Below are 18,676 nucleotides of genomic sequence, written 5' to 3'. Positions count from 1 at the left end.
AAATAAAAATTAAAACTGGACAAATGACAATCCTCAGGTTAAAACTGAAAACGGTTAATACTTGCCAGGACCAACTGTTTCCACTGATATTATAAGGACCTGTGAGTGGTCTGGGAAACTTCCTTCGTGCTTGTTCTTATACAAAGAGAAAATGAGTCAGACTGAACCCTGACCAAAGGCCTGGCAGAACAGCTCCGTCTTGCAGGCCCTGCAGGAGGATGTCAAATCTTTTGAGTGTTCCCCCAGGTTGGGGCCATGGCCGAAAAGGCCTTGGCTCTAGTCGAGGCCAATCTAATCTCCCCAGGGGCCAGAATCTTCAGGGTGTTGTTATTTGCAGACCATGGGGCATGCCAGGAGAGGCAGTATGATGCCCAGGGTGCAGGAGACTGCCTTGCTGGGTTGTTGTAAGGATTATCTGAATAATATACATGCAGTACTGCAGTTTACATGCAGTAAACTGTCAGGATCATAATGTGGCTACACTTGGAATACTGTGCACAGTTATTTTATCACTTTTCAAAAAAAAATGTACAGCTAAAATTTACAAATTTGCTAAAAAGGAGCAACCAAAATTATTAGGGAATGGAGCTGTCTAGGTTAGAAGAAAGTTGAATAATGTGGCAGGGGGGATGATCATAGCTTACATATCATATGAATGTTTTTATGCCCTCAAAATACTATAACTATGTATCCAATGAAAATGGCTAGTGATTTAGGACTACGATGATTAATTAATTTGTGGAATTCTCTGTCACAACATGTGGTGGTGACCACTAGCTTAGAAGATTTTCAAAGGGGGATTTGATACATTCATGATTGAGTACATAGTCTCATGTGGTGTGTGGGAAGACGGCTTGCTTGAATGAATGGGTGCTTCATTGTGCTCATGTTCATTGGGTATATAATTTTACAGAAGTTTGTACATATGCCTGAACTCTAGCCAGGGAACTGTCCCTGATGCTACAGTGCATGTACGAAACTGGGTTTATGAGAAGCTTTAGTGCACAAATTCCACTAGTAGGCCCTGATCTATGCTTCAGCTTGTCAGTTTCTAGCATAACTGGACTATACCTGACATTTCTTTGATTATAACTAATTTGGAGACTTAAACTTCTTTATTTTAATTGTGGAGTATCTGTTTACATTTTTCATGTCCTGTGGTGTTTAGTTTCTCTCTTGTGGTATTGGAATACCCATTGATTATGGCAATAATAGTCTCTCAAAAGTGCCCAGCCTTTTTTACCTTCTTTGCTTTTTCCTAAACGATTTTCCAGTTTGCTTTTTAAAAATCATTGAAGAGTAAAAAAGAAAAAGAGAGAGAGAGAGAGCACTGTATTAACCTGGAAACAAAAAAGTAGTAGACATAACTTTTTCTTTTCTTTTTTCTTTAAAAATCCTTTGGCAGTTTGGTGACTTGTGTTTTCTTGTTTTGTCTAATTTTAATATCACCATAAAAGGGATGCGGGTGGCGCTTGGGTTAAACCACAGAGCCTAGGGCTTGTTGATCAGAAGGTCGGTGGTTCGAATCCCCGCGACAGGGTGAGCTCCCGTTGTTCGGTCCCTGCTCCTGCCAACCTAGCAGTTGAAAAGCACATCAAAGTGCAAGTAGATAAATAGGTACCTCTCCGGCGGGAAGGTAAACGGCGTTTCCGTGTGCTGCTCTGGTTCGCCAGAAGCAGCTTAGTCATGCTGACCACATGACCTGGAAGCTGTACGCCGGCTTCCTCGGCCAATAAAGCAACATGAGTGCCGCAACCCAAGAGTTGTCCGCAACTGGACCTAATGGTCAGGGGTCCCTTTACCTTTACATTTAATATCACCATATAATTTTTTTAGCATCCCTGGTGTCTTAGTAGTTTGAACCACTTCTTAAATATTAGACTTTTTCACCATGCTGTGAGCATCTTGAGACTAGATCAGTTCTGTAATTGATAAAAATGTACTGCAGTTTCATTTTTATGAGAAACAATATTGGGAAATTAAAATTGGTGCACAGTGAATCATCTTTCTGACTGGACGTTTAGAGCATCATTGTCCCATGAGATAGACTGTTTGCTTACCAGTACAGATAAGATATTATTGTTTTATTGGCCAAAACTAGATTGGCTCTCGCCCACTCTGATTACAGTGGCCCAATTTGGATGTTCTGGTAAACATAAACATGGATGTTCAGCATAAGATCAAGCTACGGCTTCACCTGTAGTGCAACTGCAGGGAGGATTTGGGCAGCTTTCACTTTCTATTTTAACAGATTAATTTGACAGATTTTTCTGAACTGGGGAGAGATGTTTCCTTTCAGTAAAATCATGCTGATGTGGCCTCTGTGCAGTACAAACAGCTGGTGGGTTTGTAAGTTTTCATTTAAATGATATAACAGATATATATCTTTCTCTTATATTTTCAACCTTACCTTTAACATTTTTTTACATTAAAAAGATAATTGTGTAAAAGGTCTTCAGCTATGTTAATACTACCTTCCTTGAAATCACATTCTGATTAGAAACAGGATGGTCCATCCAATGTCACTTTCCAGCAAGCATGTTTTCCACTTTAGCTAGAAAGTGTTGGCAGTGTATTTTGGTGCTGCTCTAACATGGGGCAGAAGCATTGCAAGGTATTGCGTTCTTTCATTAGAGTTGAGGGTTCCCAGGGGAGGTTGCTAAAAATAGCAGCAGCAAGTGAAGAATTAAAGGCAGGGTCTAAACACTCAGATGTATTTTCAAAATATATGTATAGTTAAGTGTCAATAAGTGATCCCTGTTTGGCAACACTGCTCACAAATTTGGACCTTGGAGCCTCTAGGTCAGAATTCTTTTTTTCTGCCTTCCTATCATTTTTCAACACAATCGTCACATTTGCAGTAGGAAAAGAAGTGGCTTCATAAAGCTCTGATTCCAGAAGATAACATATTGCTTTCATAGTTTTTTAAGAGATTGGAACATGACTTGGAACACTTGGAGTTGCCAGGACTCCAGCTCACTTGGAGTTGCCAGGACACTAGCCTGCTGAACAACTTTGCTGTCATGTCAGGAGCTGCTTATCAAAATACTGTTTATCAACAGCATTTCCACCCATCCAACATAGAATAAGTCAGTCAGCTGTATATTGGCATCTACCAACTGCATGCAGATGGTGAAATTTTCTTCAACATTTCGGGTTCACATATTAAACTGCTAGTAGTTGTCTACTCCATGAGCATCCAGCGGTCCATAGGTTATATGTGACCTTTTTAACAGGCATGCCAGTCTGCCACTTTGCTCCGCTTTGCACTTGAAATTCTTAGAAAAGGATCTGATCTAAACACAAAGCGTGCAGCCTCTTACTTAGATTTGCTTGCCACAAATTAACGAGAACAAAGCTAGTCCTTGAACAAGAACAAACGAACAGAGTGTCCAATTGGCAGAGGGTAGCAGGGTAGAGATGGTGACCTGAAACAGCTGGGATGCTGGCAGAATTCTGTATAGATGCAAATAATGCTATCTAAATCTGTAATGACAGCATGTCTTCAGTCAAAGCGTTCAGTTAATAGCTTGAAGTATTTCACCTGCAGAACAGATTATTTTTGTACAGTAGTAATACTGATGCTACAGTCTAGAGCCACATTTTAAACCTGGCAAACACAAGGAATTTCTGCTCAAGTGGCATTGCTTTTCATTACGAGATCCAGCACTGCTCACCTAAAGCTGTCCTCTCCATTGAAGTGAATGGAAAAGTCCTTTTAGATTTTCATGTATATATTGCAGCCCAATGATTACAAAGGAATTGTAGGGTGTAGAACAGGGGTCAGCAAACTTTTCCACTGTCCCTCAGACCTTGGGGGCCGGACTATATTTTTGGGGGAAAAGAAAGAATGAATTCCTATGTCCCACAAATAACCCAGAGATGCATTTTAAATAAAATGACACATTCTACTCATGTAAAAAAACACTGATTCCCGGACCTTCTGCGGGCCGGATTTAGAAGGTGATTGGGCCGGATTTGGCCCCCAGGCCGTAGTTTGCCTACCCATTGTGTAGAACCTTTAAAGGCTTTTGCAGATGACGTGGCCCTAACAACCTAATGTAAACCTAATGTGGAACAACCTAATGTAAGCATTCCCAAGGCTGTAGATGAAATTAAAAAGTTTGGAGAAGTGGCAGGTTTTAAAATAAATGTAGAAAAGACTCACAATCAAGAGAATTAACAGGGATAGACAATGTGCTACATACAGAGATCTGTTGGAATTTACAGGGAGTGGACCTCGATTGAAACCAATGGAAGAAGTAAGGAGCCAAATTACGCATTGGTTACAGTATCATCAAATATATGAAATGTTTAAATTAGATTTTTTAAAAATGGGATTCCAGATCAAAGCTCACAGTTTGAAAGAGAATTATTATGGAATAAGGTTAAATTGTCAAAAATGTATAACTTTTTATTAGAATGGGAACCAAAATACGAGTTAGTTAAAGCTTCAGTGACACACTGGGCAATAGGGCATAACATAGACCTAAACCTCTGGGAGAAATTCTGGAGGAATGATTTGAAATTTATCTCATGTTATACTTTGAAGCAGACTTGTATGAAAATGATGCACAGATGGCATTTAACAGTGAGTAGGTTGGTCAAGATGTACAAAGTTGGATAAGATCTGTGCTAGTAATGCAAAGAAACGGAAGGAACATTTTTCTATATGTACTTATATATCGCCCTATACCCAGAGGTCTCAGGGTGGTTAAAAAGGTTAAAGGCTATGAGGAAATGATCTACAGTGAGTTTAAAAAATGTTTAAAACAACATTCCCCCCCTCCCACCCCAAAAAAACCCACATGAGGCCTTTTTGTTAGGAATACTTAAGTCTGAAGTTCCCAGTTGTGAGAAAAAAATATTTATGTACACAACCACAGCAGCTTGAATTTTGCTAGCCCGAAGATGGAGAGTGAGTAAGATCACTGATAATGAAGATTGGAAATTTAAGATGATAGAATTTGTGGAAGCAGTAGGTTTAACCTATAGAATAAGAGAGCAAGAAGAATCTTTATTCAAAGAGGAGTGGAATATTTAGAATATAATTGCTGGTAGCATTTAGATAAATTCAACAGTATGGTAAATATTTGAAGGGTGTTAAATGGAGAAAAGATTAGATTGGCTATAGTAAAATATGCAGGAATGATAGATAAGTAAAATGAACCATGAAAAGGGAAGGAGGGAAGTCAATTGTTATATGGTATTATGTAAAATGTTTATTTTAAAAATGTTAACAACAAATCACATGTTAATAAATCACACAAGTAGGTTTCCATAATGGCCTGGTTCACACAAAATGCTAAACAATGTTTTATTAAACTATAGTGTATTAATCGTGGACTATGGTTCACGTTGCTAATATCATTTGTGTATAGTCCTGCTATTTTGTGTGGATTTGAATTATTTTAACTTGTTGCATATTGAATGGGAGCACATAAAGTTATTAAATAAAATAATAGATACAAATGCATACAGTGCAGATAATAAGGAATGCTTTCTGGGACCCCTTAAGAACCTGTCCCAAAGTATCCAGCTTCATGGGGCTAAGACTTGGCAAACAATTTTGAAATGAGAGGCACCTGAAATGTTGCCTTCTGTGACAGTTTGATAGGACTAGCCAGACAAGTTTGACTGCAGTGATTATTGTTAGAAGGGGAAAAAAACCCTGTAGGCTGCACTACAGTTTGTGCAGACATGAGCTGAAAACTTGTAAACAGTATAGTCCAAACTGCATGGTATATATGTACTGTCCCGCAGACATTGCCTTCTAGCATATGCCAGATCCAAACTGGAAACCATTGGAAATTATTTTGATTGGAATGCTTGTAAAAGTTTCAAACACGTCAGTTCAGTAGCATATACTATTTATATTGTGTTGGCATTCAGCTGTCTTGGGAGACAGTGGAGTGTGCCTCCGGGGTGCAGTCAAACTGCTGGAGAATCTCAGCACCTGATGTGGCTGCAGAGACTGGTAACTTGTAAGTGGTAACGTGTTATTTTTGCTGCAATAAAAGCACCAAAGTGACTTCCCTGGGAGTGCAAGCCTGGGTATTGTGTATGGAGGTTCTGGGCTGCCCAGATGACAAGACTCCCCCTCTCAGCCACAAGACTCCATCCAACTGTCTTAGTGACTCCACTCCAGGCAGGAGGGAGAGAGAGAGAGATTGAATTAATTACTGAAAAGTTACTGATTTTACATGCTTGAAGAACAGTGGCTGGAAATCATCATAATACTAAATCATTGCTTGAAGAACAGTGGCTGGAAATCATCATAACACTAAGCATTGATTCTTGCCCGATGGAAAGAATCAATGCTTAGTATTTTCTCCCATTAAACAAAATACTACAAAAGTACAGTGGTACCTCAACTTACAAAGTTAATCCGTCCCGAAGGCGTGCTCGTAAGTCGAAATCTTCGCAAGTCGAAGCCACCATCTCGGAACGGAAAAAAACTTCGCAAGTCGAAAAACCGCATTGAACACCTCGTAAGTCGAGGTATCGTGCCGCCGCTTCCCCTTCGGAAGTCGAAAATTTCGGAAGTGGCAGCCATTTTTTCGCTTCCAGGGGTCATTCAGAAGTCAAAGAATGCGGAAGTCGAGTCGCTCGTAAGTCGAGGTACCACTGTACAGTTACATATAAAAATGTTACATTAATATAAAGTTACACACACACCCCAATATCAATTAATTTGCTTTCTGACACGGCCTCCCTCTAAGCCTTTGAGTTCTCACCCAGGGTTCAAACAAACAACCAAACAAATTATCTCTATTCCAGCTGCTCAGTTTAACTCATACTGGGTTCATCTATCATGTTACTAATCAATGTTTTGAAACAATGCATTTCTAAAAGTGGATTTTTTTCTATAGAGAAATAGTACGAAATATTTTCTATACCACACAGCTGATTCTAGAGCTCCCTACATTCTCCTTTTAGATACGTGACTTCTCATTAATTCTGGTTTTAATATAGTGATTAATATAATTGCTGCATTCTGTTTTTTCCCATTTTAACTAATTTTTATGCATTTAGATTTCATGTTTGTATAATCTTCTGTACCAGCATTGCCTTCTGAATTTCAGAAAGGTATCAATATGATAACACATGTATGCTAATTCATGAGATCTGCTTTCTTTTATATTGCAAAATTTTTGAAGTCTTGGTATTCTTGTGTTACTTATCATACATATGTTATTGTATTGATCAGTTGTCTTCTTGGACGTATTTGCAGTAGGATACTTTCTCTTCCTGAGACAATTGGTCAGACAAATACGCTGAATGTTTTATTGGAATCCTGAAAGTATATAATAGAAATACTCAGCCTTTTAAAATGTGAATTCTAGAGTAGCAATGCATTGCAGCAGTCTATGACGGTTTATGTAACATTATTAATCTGTAAACTAGCTGAATAGTTTTGTTGTTTGTTTGAATATAAGTTGATTTCTTCCTACCTTTTGTATAGAGAAGATAATTCTTCAGCATTATCTTAGAAGTCTCTGTCTGGAGTTAGCAGATGAAATTGATTGACAGCAGTTTCAACAGGTTTCCTAAACACTTTGACACTCAGTTTTGGGGATGCTCAAGAGCACTTGCCTGACCAGTGCTAAAAACAAACATCACTCTGAAAAGTGAAGCTGGGGCTGACTGTTTTGGTGCTGGATGGCGGAGGTGATTGCACCCCAACACCAAAACAAGCCCAACCCTTTACTTTCAGCTGTCGAGAGAAAGGGGCTGGGCCTGTCCATTTGGGTGCTAGGCTCCCTAGAGTGTCTGCCTTTATCTCCAAATTAGGAGTTAAATAGCAGTGGTTGCACACAGGCCCACCGGCTTGATGGACCTCTGTTACTGTGGCTCTTTGGATATCTGCAGTAATCCTAGTTGGAAATCTACTAATTTCTCAATTATTCCTCTTGTCTCTCAGGAAATATATGTATGCAGTGCCGATGGTGCAGGGGTGTATGACAATATGTTTTGGATTATGCCCCTAGGTACCATAAAGGCTTTATTTAGTTTTAGACTGGTGTGTTTTAATATATGGCAGCTAATGTGTACTGCTATTTAGGAAATGTATGAATTGTATAGTGGGAAATGTGACTTCTAGTAATTTTTACTTGATTTCAATCCATCCTAAATTTAAGAGTAAAACTCGGAGGCATCATGCCCCATGTTTAACCTACTTGCCATAAAGTAAAGGACCCCTGACAGTCCAGTCATGAACGATTCTGGGGTTGCGGCGCTCATCTCGCTTTACTGGCCGAGGGAGCCGACATTTGTCCACAGACAGTTTTTCCGGGTCATGTTGCCAGCATGACTAAACTGCATCTGGTGAAACCAGAGCAGCACACAGAAATGCTGTTTATCTTCCCACCAGAGCGGTACCTATTTATCTAGTTGCACTTTGACGTGCTTTCGAACTGCTAGGTTGGCAGGAGCTGAGACCGAGCAACAGGAGCTCACCCCGTCATGGGGATTCGAACCACCAACCTTCTGATCGGCAAACCCAAGAGGCTCAGTGGTTTAGACCACAGCGCCATGAAATTCACTTCCTTTAGAGACTTTCCTAAACTGCTTTCATTGCAGATTTTAGATAGCAGGCAACAGATTTTCTAGGCTGGCATTTAGAATGTTTGTTCACTGCTGAACTTTTTGTTCTTATATAATGTAATTGTCTTGGTATTTGTATTGGTTGGTAACACAAATGGTTGAAAGCAAAGGGGTTTGGGGAGATTTATATACCGCACCTTATTATTTCAGGGTAGTTTACAATACATCCCCTTCCAAGTCAGCACAAACCTCCTTTTGTACAGCAATATACCGTAGAAAGTTGGTATTCAGATTAAAAGTGATTGAAAGTGAAATAAGGCCTGGTTTGGACATAAGCAAAAATCTCACCTCCACCCTTGCCCAGCCCTTTCTTTTCTGCACATACTGCAACTGAAGACTTTTTTCTGGATTAATTACCCATAGTTTACTTTTACATCAAAATTAGGGGAAACTGTTGTTCAGAGCAAATCAGGATTGGGTGGGAGGCGGGGAACAGAATATACAATAGTAACAAAAAAGATAGAGAGAAGGGAAATAAAGGAAAAAGTAGAGGGAGACTAGTTTTTCAAGGCCAGAGTACCATATTTTTCGTGCCATAGGGCGCACCGGACCATAGGGCGCACCTCGTTTTTAGAGGAGGAAACAAGGGGAAAAAATCTAAAAGTTTTGCAGCTTTTTTTTGCAAAGGGAAAAGCCCTGGTTTTTTTGAGGATCAGCTAAAAGTTTTGCAGCTTTTTTTGCAAAGGGAAAAGCCCTGGGTTTTTTGAGGATCAGCTAAAAGTTTTGCAGCTTTTTTTTGCAAAGGGGGAAAAGCAAAGAGGAAAAGCCCCATTTTTATGGGGTTCAACTTCTGAAAAATCTTAAGGAAAGGGAGCCGTTTCTACTGTTTCCAGACAGATAATCTAATCAGCCAGTCACATGTCTCTGGGGAAACAAACTACCTCCCTTTGCAGCACATTCAACAAAGGAGGGCAGGGCTGAAAGACAGCTGGGGACTCTTATCTCTCTCCTGATCTCTTGCTGATCAGCTGCTGAGCGGGGTCCTTTCAACACTCCCTTTTCTCTTTGTAAAACAAAAAGCACAATCTGCTTTTGGCCCCTGGGCAAATCGGCTCCAGGGACCACCATTTGCTCCATAAGACGCACAGATATTTCCCCTTACTTTTCAGGAGGAAAAAAGTGTGTCTTATGGAGCGAAAAATACGGTAAATTATCTGTGGGTATTTAATAACTAGCCTGAAATAGCCAGTGCTCTTTCTTGAATAGCAGTTGGTGGCTCTTTGGCCAGTGGTTGGGGCCTTTTCCTCTGCTAAGCTTTCTAGTGGGTTTGCCACCCCCACATGACATGAACAGTGGGGCCTTTGTCATATACCACCACAGTGTGTGTGTGGAGGAGGTGTATTTGCCTGAAATTGGGCAGAGGGATCTTACTCCATTGGGAGCTCTGCTGACACAAGAGCCCTCTGCTCAGTTTCAGGGAACTCTGCCTTCCCACTGCAACCCTGTATGACACAGCCCCCACTGTTTGGAGGAGTGTCACTGTGGACAGAGTTTTTGGTTGGTTTCGGGGGGCTGCGGGGACCAGAGGAGGGAAAGAGAGCAGTCACTTGCATAAATTGCATAGCACTCATGCAACCATTAGATGCTACCCAAGAAATTTACCATTTGCTGCTTTTCTTGGTATTGCAAATTTTGGCCACCAGACCAAGGAACCCATAATCTCATTTAGGACTCCAGGATTAAGCTCCCACAAGGGGCACAAAGCATTGATTTTCAGATGTTGGATTGGGACCCACAGGTTCACGGCCTAATCCAAGGTGGGTTGCAACCATAGCACTACCACCATACAAATATGTAGGGGGGAAAGGGGGGGGGGGGTCCTGAAATTCATGTTTGAGTTAAAGGTTGGTCCCATGGCTGAAAGGGTTGAGATTAATGGTATAAAAATTACATAAACTGATGTGCTCAAATAATGTCATGTTTACAGTAAGTAACGACGGTTAAAATTTGATTCTGAGTGCTATGGAGGCTAGCATAATATATTTTAGCAACACAGGAAGCCGCCTGATACACATTTCCAAAATAGTTTCAATACTTGAGATTGGAAATATCAAATTGAAGTGCAACTTTGTTTTAAATAAGAATTTTAAATTAAATTTTAAGAATCAAGGCAAGTGATTTTCATGTTGTTTACTGTTAAACTATGCTATACTTGTAAACAAGCAGTTTCCATGGTATTCTAACACCATTCCAAGAGTTTTTAAATAACCAGGCAGTAAATTTTCAGAATGGCAACCCATTCATAAGATCTTGTTCTTTACATGAATGTAGTAGCGGGGTGGACATGGTCCACTTGTTTGAGGCATTGTGACTGATCTGGCTATGAACCTTTGCTCAAGTATTCAGTTGCAGATTCCTTGCATCAATAAGTGATATGCTGTGAGTGAGAAAATGGTTTTCAACCTCCTAAAGAGATATGCTTGGAGGTTTTACCATCGTCCAGACTTGTTGACTGTGTTTTGTTTGTTCTTTCTCCATACAATGGTAGTTATAAATGTCATTCTGCCACGGAATGTACTTTATGATGTTCTGTAGAAAAGCTAAGCTGTTGTTACAAAACTGATAATGATTGGCCCTTACTGCATAGGCTGTCTTGCAAACTGAAGAAAAATGATTTAGCTGTCCATTATGTATCTCTTAAAACTGTTTTAATTGCTGAGTACAGCCTGCTATCCAGATTAAAATGATATTGATTGGTATATTTAGTACCAGGGCAGCCTGTGCTTTGAAATATAGACCTGATTCAAACATAACTGGAAACCATGGTTTCCTGCCTCAGGCTTAGGCTCAGTCTCACAGTCTCACCCCTTTCATCTTTTGTACCTGCAAGGAAGAAGCAAGGGACGTTCAGACTCTACTTTGTGAGAGCAAACCAGCTTCAGAGCCTGGTTTCAGATCCTAGCTTATTGAGTAATCACAGTTTCCCCAAGTTCATACACTGTGGCATACTGCTATTACTGGCATCTGTTTGTCTCGAGAGAGCAATGGAGTGCGCTTCTGGGGGTGAAGTCAAACCACTGTGTTAGCAGCACTGAAGTGACCTCCGCAGGACTCAAGCAAACAGTGGCTTGTTTAAAAGCCGAGACTTCTGATCTTCTTGCAGGTGTGAAAGTGGGGATGAGCCCACTAGTTCATTAACATAGCAGGAAGCCATTTTGAAGGTGATTTTCTAGCATATTACCTCTGTCTGTAGTCAGGGAGATAATATAGAAACACTATTCCAATTTAGAAGTCTATTATAATAGTAGCCTACATGTACGGTTTATTATTTTGTCCAAATGTCATTGTACTGCCAGGTTTCCTGCTTAGTTTTTTCACTCCCTTTTGCAAGTGTTTTCTAGATCTGTGGTACCAGATGGTTGGGATATAATATCCTATTAAATAGAACTATTTGATACATAATGCTGTCTAGTTAAAGCTATGCCTTTAAAATGTATGCAGTCTGTCTGATCGTATGCATGTTTGCTAGGAAATATTTGCTAGCAGTTAAATTCCTATGCCTTTGAATAATGCCTTAGAAATGTTTAATAACTTTTCCCAACCTGCATGCAATTTAGTTTAAAAAATAATAATATTTATGTGTTCTTTCCAGTTTCTGATGCTCTTCTTAAAGTGTTATAAACTCAATTCTATATTCAAGTACCTATAGATAATGACTGTCAATAAGCTATTTTTGTGTTCACTCTGAAGTAGATGTGTTGTAATACTTAATTCCATAACTATTGAGTATTCATTTCTCCACTCCCACATGTAGCTTTTGAAACTTCATCTCAGTGATTCATCTACAGCGACATTACATGGTTATTTTATATAAATTGTTGTACCACCATTTTGAATACTTGTGAGACATACCCTTTGTCTTTTTATTTTAGATATGCCAATATTTGGCCTATGCCCAGCTCATGATGATTTCTATTTGGTGATGTGTAACCACTGTAATCAGGTCGTAAAACCACAGGCATTTCAATCACATTATGGTAAGTACTGAACCATTTTTTAATCGTTAGGGTGAGGTAAAATCAGGATTAAGCCTGGCAATTTTAGATTATCCCTCTTTGTGATCTTTCCAGGCAATGTTGCACATGGCATTATGTAAATATTGTACAAATATGAATTGTGCATATGATTGCACTTTCATGTTAAAAAATTTAAAAAGGCATACAAAAAATTATAACCCATGTTTTATTTTATAAGTTTTGAAATATTGTTTATTAGGTTTGCAAATATTTCTAAAACATACAGAGATTTGAACAGCATTATAAATAAGGAAAACAGAAGAAAAAGATTCAGAAGAAAAAGAGTTGAGTTGATGCTATCTTGTATACAGAACCTAGAGTTTACTCTTATATAGCTTTTACACATACTTGTGAAGACTAAAAATGTTCTTTACATTAGTTACTTTTTGGGGTATGTGAGCATATAAGACTTCTTTCCTGCTGTAAAATAAGGAGAATCTAGCCTGTCTCATTTGAAACCAGTTATACAATTGCAGCAATGATGCAAAAATTCAGAAAATGCTGAACTTGAACATGTTAGAAGCAGAGCATATGTTTCTGGATGTTTTAATTTGTTGGAAGCCACCCAGAGTGGCTGGGCAACCCTGTTAGATGTGCGGCTCACCATCATAGTTCATATGTATTGCAGTATAGAGTGTTTTGATACTAGATATAGTTGTAGTGAATTTTACGTGAGTTCTGATTTGGATGTGTTGGTATTAACAGATTATTTATGGTGAGGAAATAAAATGCTGTCCAGATAAACACTCAGGATTGCATGTGATTTAAGTCCCATGCAGAGTTGACCCACTGGAATAAAATTGAGTTGTTACCTTTTGGAAATAGAACAAAGCCAACTGTTTAAATTTAAAATAATGTTTAAAAAGAAAATAATGAAATTCATTGGGGCAAGCAAAAGCACATTGAGCCACTAATGAAAATCTCTATCAAAAAAGCGCAGCAAATGGGTTTTGTAGGCTTGATGTCATATGCAACTACCAGCAATTGACAAATGGATTGAAGATAACAAAGTAAAGAGTGTAACCAGAATTCTACTATGGAAGTGGGGTTGTACTATAAATACTGTAGTTCAAAGATAATCTTTCCCTGATTCTAATTCCCTATCATGAAACCAATTTTAAAAGTGTGGTGAAAATTTCCTCCACAAGTGGCTCCTGACAACTCTTTTTGTCTCTTTGTTGACAAACTAATTTACAGGAAGTTGAATAGAGAATACTATGATTTTTAGATGTGGTCTAAGAAAACGATGCTGCATTTTTCCAGCTGGTTCAGTAACAGGCATCTAATGTTTTATGAACAAGAGATATTACAAATGGATTTTAATTGACCTCCATACTTCCAGTATTTTCAATTGGGATATTGCTGAACAAATAAGAACAAAACACAGACCTCCATGCAGATTCATGCCTTCTGAGATTCTCTTGATTAATTCAAACAAAAAATAAATAAATTAGAAAAATGTGCTTGCACTGTTTGTCATGCACTGTAATAAATGAATTTTGGAACGAGAAAGAAAGAAAGAAAGAAAGAAAGAAAGGCCAAAACTACTGTCCTTGGCAAAACACAAATTGAAGTAAGAAAGGCAGGCTGTAATTGGTTAAAAGCATAATGAGTGGTGCAAAACTATGTGTTACACAATATTGTAAAAATAAAGACTTTTTACAAATAACCTGAATGGGTGAAGAAAATATAGGAGATTGCATTGCTAACTAAAATGACATCACAAAAAGAACTTTCAGCAGCCCTCAAAAAGATAATAATAATAATAATAATAATAATAATAATAATAATAATAATTTATTATTTGTACCCCGCCCATCTGGCTGGGTCTCCCAGATGAATTTATAGAGACAGGAAAATTGGAGCAGGAAAACTGAGCATAGTATCTCAACTTAGAATTCATTTTATTATAATTCTTCTGTTAGAAATTGTATAATTTTAATTTTAATTGCTTATTCTTCCACTTTTTAAAAAAAAGGGAGAGAGAAAAGAATGACCAGCTTCAATCTGTTGAATTCAGTGCATCTACTCAGAGGATTAGTTGGATAGAACTCACAATTATTTATTTTAAAAGGTGTCAGTGGAGATTTTCAGACTTTCTACTCCACAGTTAACATTCTGCAATTTGAAAGCAACATATTGTTTGTCCTATTAGGCAATTAAAAAATGGTTGGGTTTTTTTAAAGCACTGGTTCTAAAACCTGAGAATGCTGCCAGAATCAAGCGATTGCTAGAGGATCCTGTTGTTGCCTCAATATCAAACCTCTTATGCAACCATTGTTACCATTGTTATGGCTGGCATACAACTGGTAATGGCAATTTATTGTAGTACTGGCAGGATTTTATTAGCAATAGCATTAGAAGGTGTTTTATGTTAAGAGGATAACATCATATGCATAACCGAATGCCACTAGAATTACACCACATCAGTATTTCTAAATAACTTGTAGTTGTCTTACAACATGTAGAGCTACAGTTTCCCTAATATGTTCATCTGGAAAGCATATACATAAGTAATGATGGGGGAAATGCTGCTATTGAATTAAAAAACAAAGATAAAGTACTGTCCTTGTGTGTATGGTACACTGGACATGGTAGAATCCATCGGTATCTTCTAAAACTGTTCTATACAAAGCACTACTATAATTGCACGCTTCCAACTATACATCATTTTTCATGTCACCAGTTGGGTAGTGAACTTCAATAGCCACAGGGTTGGAGCCAGGCTTATATGTACTTCCGTCTCATTTACCATAAATCAGTGGGACAAGTTAGTCATAACTAGGTGACTAACTAGGCTTTGCTTTTCCCCCTTTGCAAAAAAGCTGCAAAACTTTTAGCTGATCCTCAAAAAACCAGGGCTTTTCCCTTTGCAAAAAAGCTGCAAAACATTCAGCTGATCCTCAAAAAAAAATTTCCCTGGGTTTCCTCCTCTAAAAACAAGGTGCACCCTATGGTCCGGTACTTTGCAAAAAATACGGTACTTTGCATAACAGTCTGGGGATGGAAGTTTGCCTTGTGGCCGCGTTTTCTGTTCCCTTCTAAGAGAGTTTGTTGTTTTAAGTCATTTTCATCTCCTCTAATTCCTATTTTAGTACGAGGGATATTTTGTTGGCATCCCTCTGCTTCAAGAGACAATGGAGTGCACCTCCAAGGGTGAAGTCAAACTAACTCACAGAAAATGTCAGTAATTTTAAACCAAAGTTCTAGAAGCTCTAAGGAACATGAAAATAAATGTACCATAGCTTTCCCCCCTTCTCCCATATTTCCCCTTTCTTTTTGTCTGATATTAAAGGGCATGGCTTTCCTCCCCACTGTAGCCTGTAGCCAGCAAGTATGCATAGTCAGCTCTTAAAAGTAAAGGTAAAGGGACCGCAACCGTTAGGTCCAGGTGCGGATGACTTTGGGGTTGTGGCGCTCATCTCACTTGATTGGCCGAGGGAGCCACGTACAGCTTCCAGGTCATGTGGCCAGCATGACTAAACCGCTTCTGGCGAACCAGAGCAGCGCACGGAAACACTGTTTACCTTTTTGGAGCGGTACCTATTTATCTACTTGCACTTTGACGTGCTTTCGAACTGCTGGGTTGGCAGGAGCAGGGACCGAGCAATGAGAGCTCACCCATCGCGGGGATTCGAACCGCCGATGTTCTGATTGGCAAGCCCTAGGCTCTGTGGTTTAGACCACAGCGCCACCCGCGTCCCTAGTCAGCTCTTACTTGTCCTTAAGTGGAATTTACACTTTACATTTTAGGGCATATGCTAATAAAATGAAGAGTATCCACTTGTTACTTTGAGCAGTTACTAGCTTTCATCTTGAGTTTGCAATTTGTAAATATATATTCAGGTAGGTAGCCGTGTTGGTCTGACGCAGTCGAAATTGTTCTTGGTATAAGCTTTTGTGTGCATGCACACTTCTTCAGATACACTGAATCAGAAGTCATCAGACCCTTATATATAGAGGGAATATTTATATATTGCAGTCGTTAACAGTTGTTAACAGGTTTGCCATACCCATTGAGCCAATCACCCATCCCTTCTGATAAATACCCCACCCCACCCTCCCACTATATATAAGGGTCTGGTGACTTCTGCTTCAGTGTATCTGAAGAAGTGTGCATGCACTGCTCCTGCCAACCAGAACAAACTTAGTTGGTCTACTGGACAATTTTTTATTTTTTTATTTTTATTGTAAATATATAATTAGCATTACTTTAAGGCTGGTTTCAGTAAAGTGTTTATAAATACAATCCAGAAATTTTTATAGGTGTGTTCTTTATAGTCACTTTTCCTCGACCTCTGCCTCTTTTCTGTAGAATGGGATTAAGAGTGACATGTACAGAAATACTTTGAGGATACATTTTGTATACCAACTGAATGTTATTCTTAAGATGTCAAACCTATGCATCTTTTCCTTCCTATCTTTTTCCACTAGGCTACCTTACAGTATATTGTGTTTTCATACAGTCCATGTTGAGTGTTTATTGTGTGTTCACTCTAGTTACAGTAGACTGAAGGTTTATTATGGTCATGATTTTTGTCTGCTTATTGGTGAAGCTGATTACAGAAACTAGTATTATTGATATTTGTCCTAAAAAGTGATGAACAAATGTCGGAACCTGGCTTGAAAAGGAAATTGCTGTTTATTGGAAGCTAATTTTGGAGCCATTATTAGAGTTAAAAACACAGCTGTTTTCATGCTTTAAATTATTCAGACTGGTTTTAATTTTGCATTTGTATTTTAACACGCCCTGGGATCTTATGGTGAAGGGCGGATAAGAAATCCTATTGCTGATATTAATACTCAGCTCACAAACGTTTTTATTAGTTCACCTGCCTTAAATGTCCCCGTTAGTCATATATGGCCTAAAGGGAAAAACAACCAACTTCTTGAAAGGTTCCCTACCCAGTCAACTAGAAACATTTCTTAACAAAGCACAGGTGATCAGGCAAGCGAGTATTTTTCTAAGTCAGATTTTTGATAAGAGTTTTCCTGCTTTAAATTAGTATTCGACATAGTATGGTCTTGATGCGATTGTGCTATAATCCCTATAATCTTCTCTGTAACCTGTGTTACTTTACAACGTTGGTTTGTCAGAAAGATGAAGTACTCATTGCATATTATATTCTTAACTGAAAGCAGATTAGTCCACAAACCACTGGTATCAAAGAACGGACAGTTCAGTAGGATTAAACTTGACTTAACATGCCAATTCATTTATGACCCCTAGGTTGTTGTTAGGGTGTGTCAATACATGATAGCCTTATTCTAGGTTGCAGTGGACTCTGAGAAGTTAAAGACAGTATTGCAGACAGATGCAATTAAATATTACATTGCAGCAGTATACTGTACATTATTACCTATAAAGTGAACGTCAGCTGCACTGTTACTTCTTCTGAAGCACAGTCTGTCGCCTTGAAGGCTTGGATAGCTAGGTTCAGTTTGGGTAGTCACATAATCATAGGCTTGTGTGAGTTGAGAGTGGGAGGAGAGGGTTGTTCTGTTGTTAAGTGATCATGTTTGCTTCTTCTGCTTTGGAGTTTTTTTTCTCAAGGCGACAGATTGATGTTTTCCAACATTTCCTATTATGCAGACATAATACACATATCACCTTTGAAAAATGCACATCCTCCCTTAGATAAGCTTTGGAGTTTGTCTCTTTGTGATCAGTATATACCACATGTTGTCCTGTGGAAGCTGCCACTGTCTGCTGAGTAAGGAGCAGCATTGAGATGGGGTGGGGTATGTGTCGGGGCTGTACATTGACGAATTGTCTCCGATGAGCAGTGTTGGAGAGAAGTGTTTCTGTCTTGATGGCAGAGATTAGTACATGGATGGGTGAAGGGCAGGGGCACATAGTTTGACTTAAAACTCAGGTCTGTAGCATGTCGCTGTGGAGGGAGGTGATCTTGATATTGGGAACGGGACACATTCTTCCATACCTCCAGTGATGCTGTTTTTGTACTAGCGAGCTGTGCACAACTTTGCAGAAGTGCAAGTGCACCTACTGTGTCCTTTGCATGGCACCGCAGTGTAAGGACATTTCGGTGTGA

At 39.0% G+C, this 18,676-nt stretch overlaps 1 protein-coding gene across 1 annotated transcript in view; it reads left to right on the top strand.

The window, feature by feature from the left end:
• Positions 1-18,676, top strand: part of ATXN7 (ataxin 7) — a 63,024-nt gene that overhangs the window by 5,757 nt on the left and 38,591 nt on the right. The window contains 1 exon segment of the mRNA XM_033141308.1: positions 12,480-12,584. Within this exon segment, the coding sequence (XP_032997199.1) occupies positions 12,480-12,584 (105 nt within the window).

Source organism: Lacerta agilis, chromosome 2 (assembly GCF_009819535.1).
Source record: "Lacerta agilis isolate rLacAgi1 chromosome 2, rLacAgi1.pri, whole genome shotgun sequence".
NCBI classification, from domain to species: Eukaryota; Metazoa; Chordata; class Lepidosauria; order Squamata; family Lacertidae; genus Lacerta; species Lacerta agilis.
This window is presented reverse-complemented; position numbering and strand designations above follow the sequence as displayed.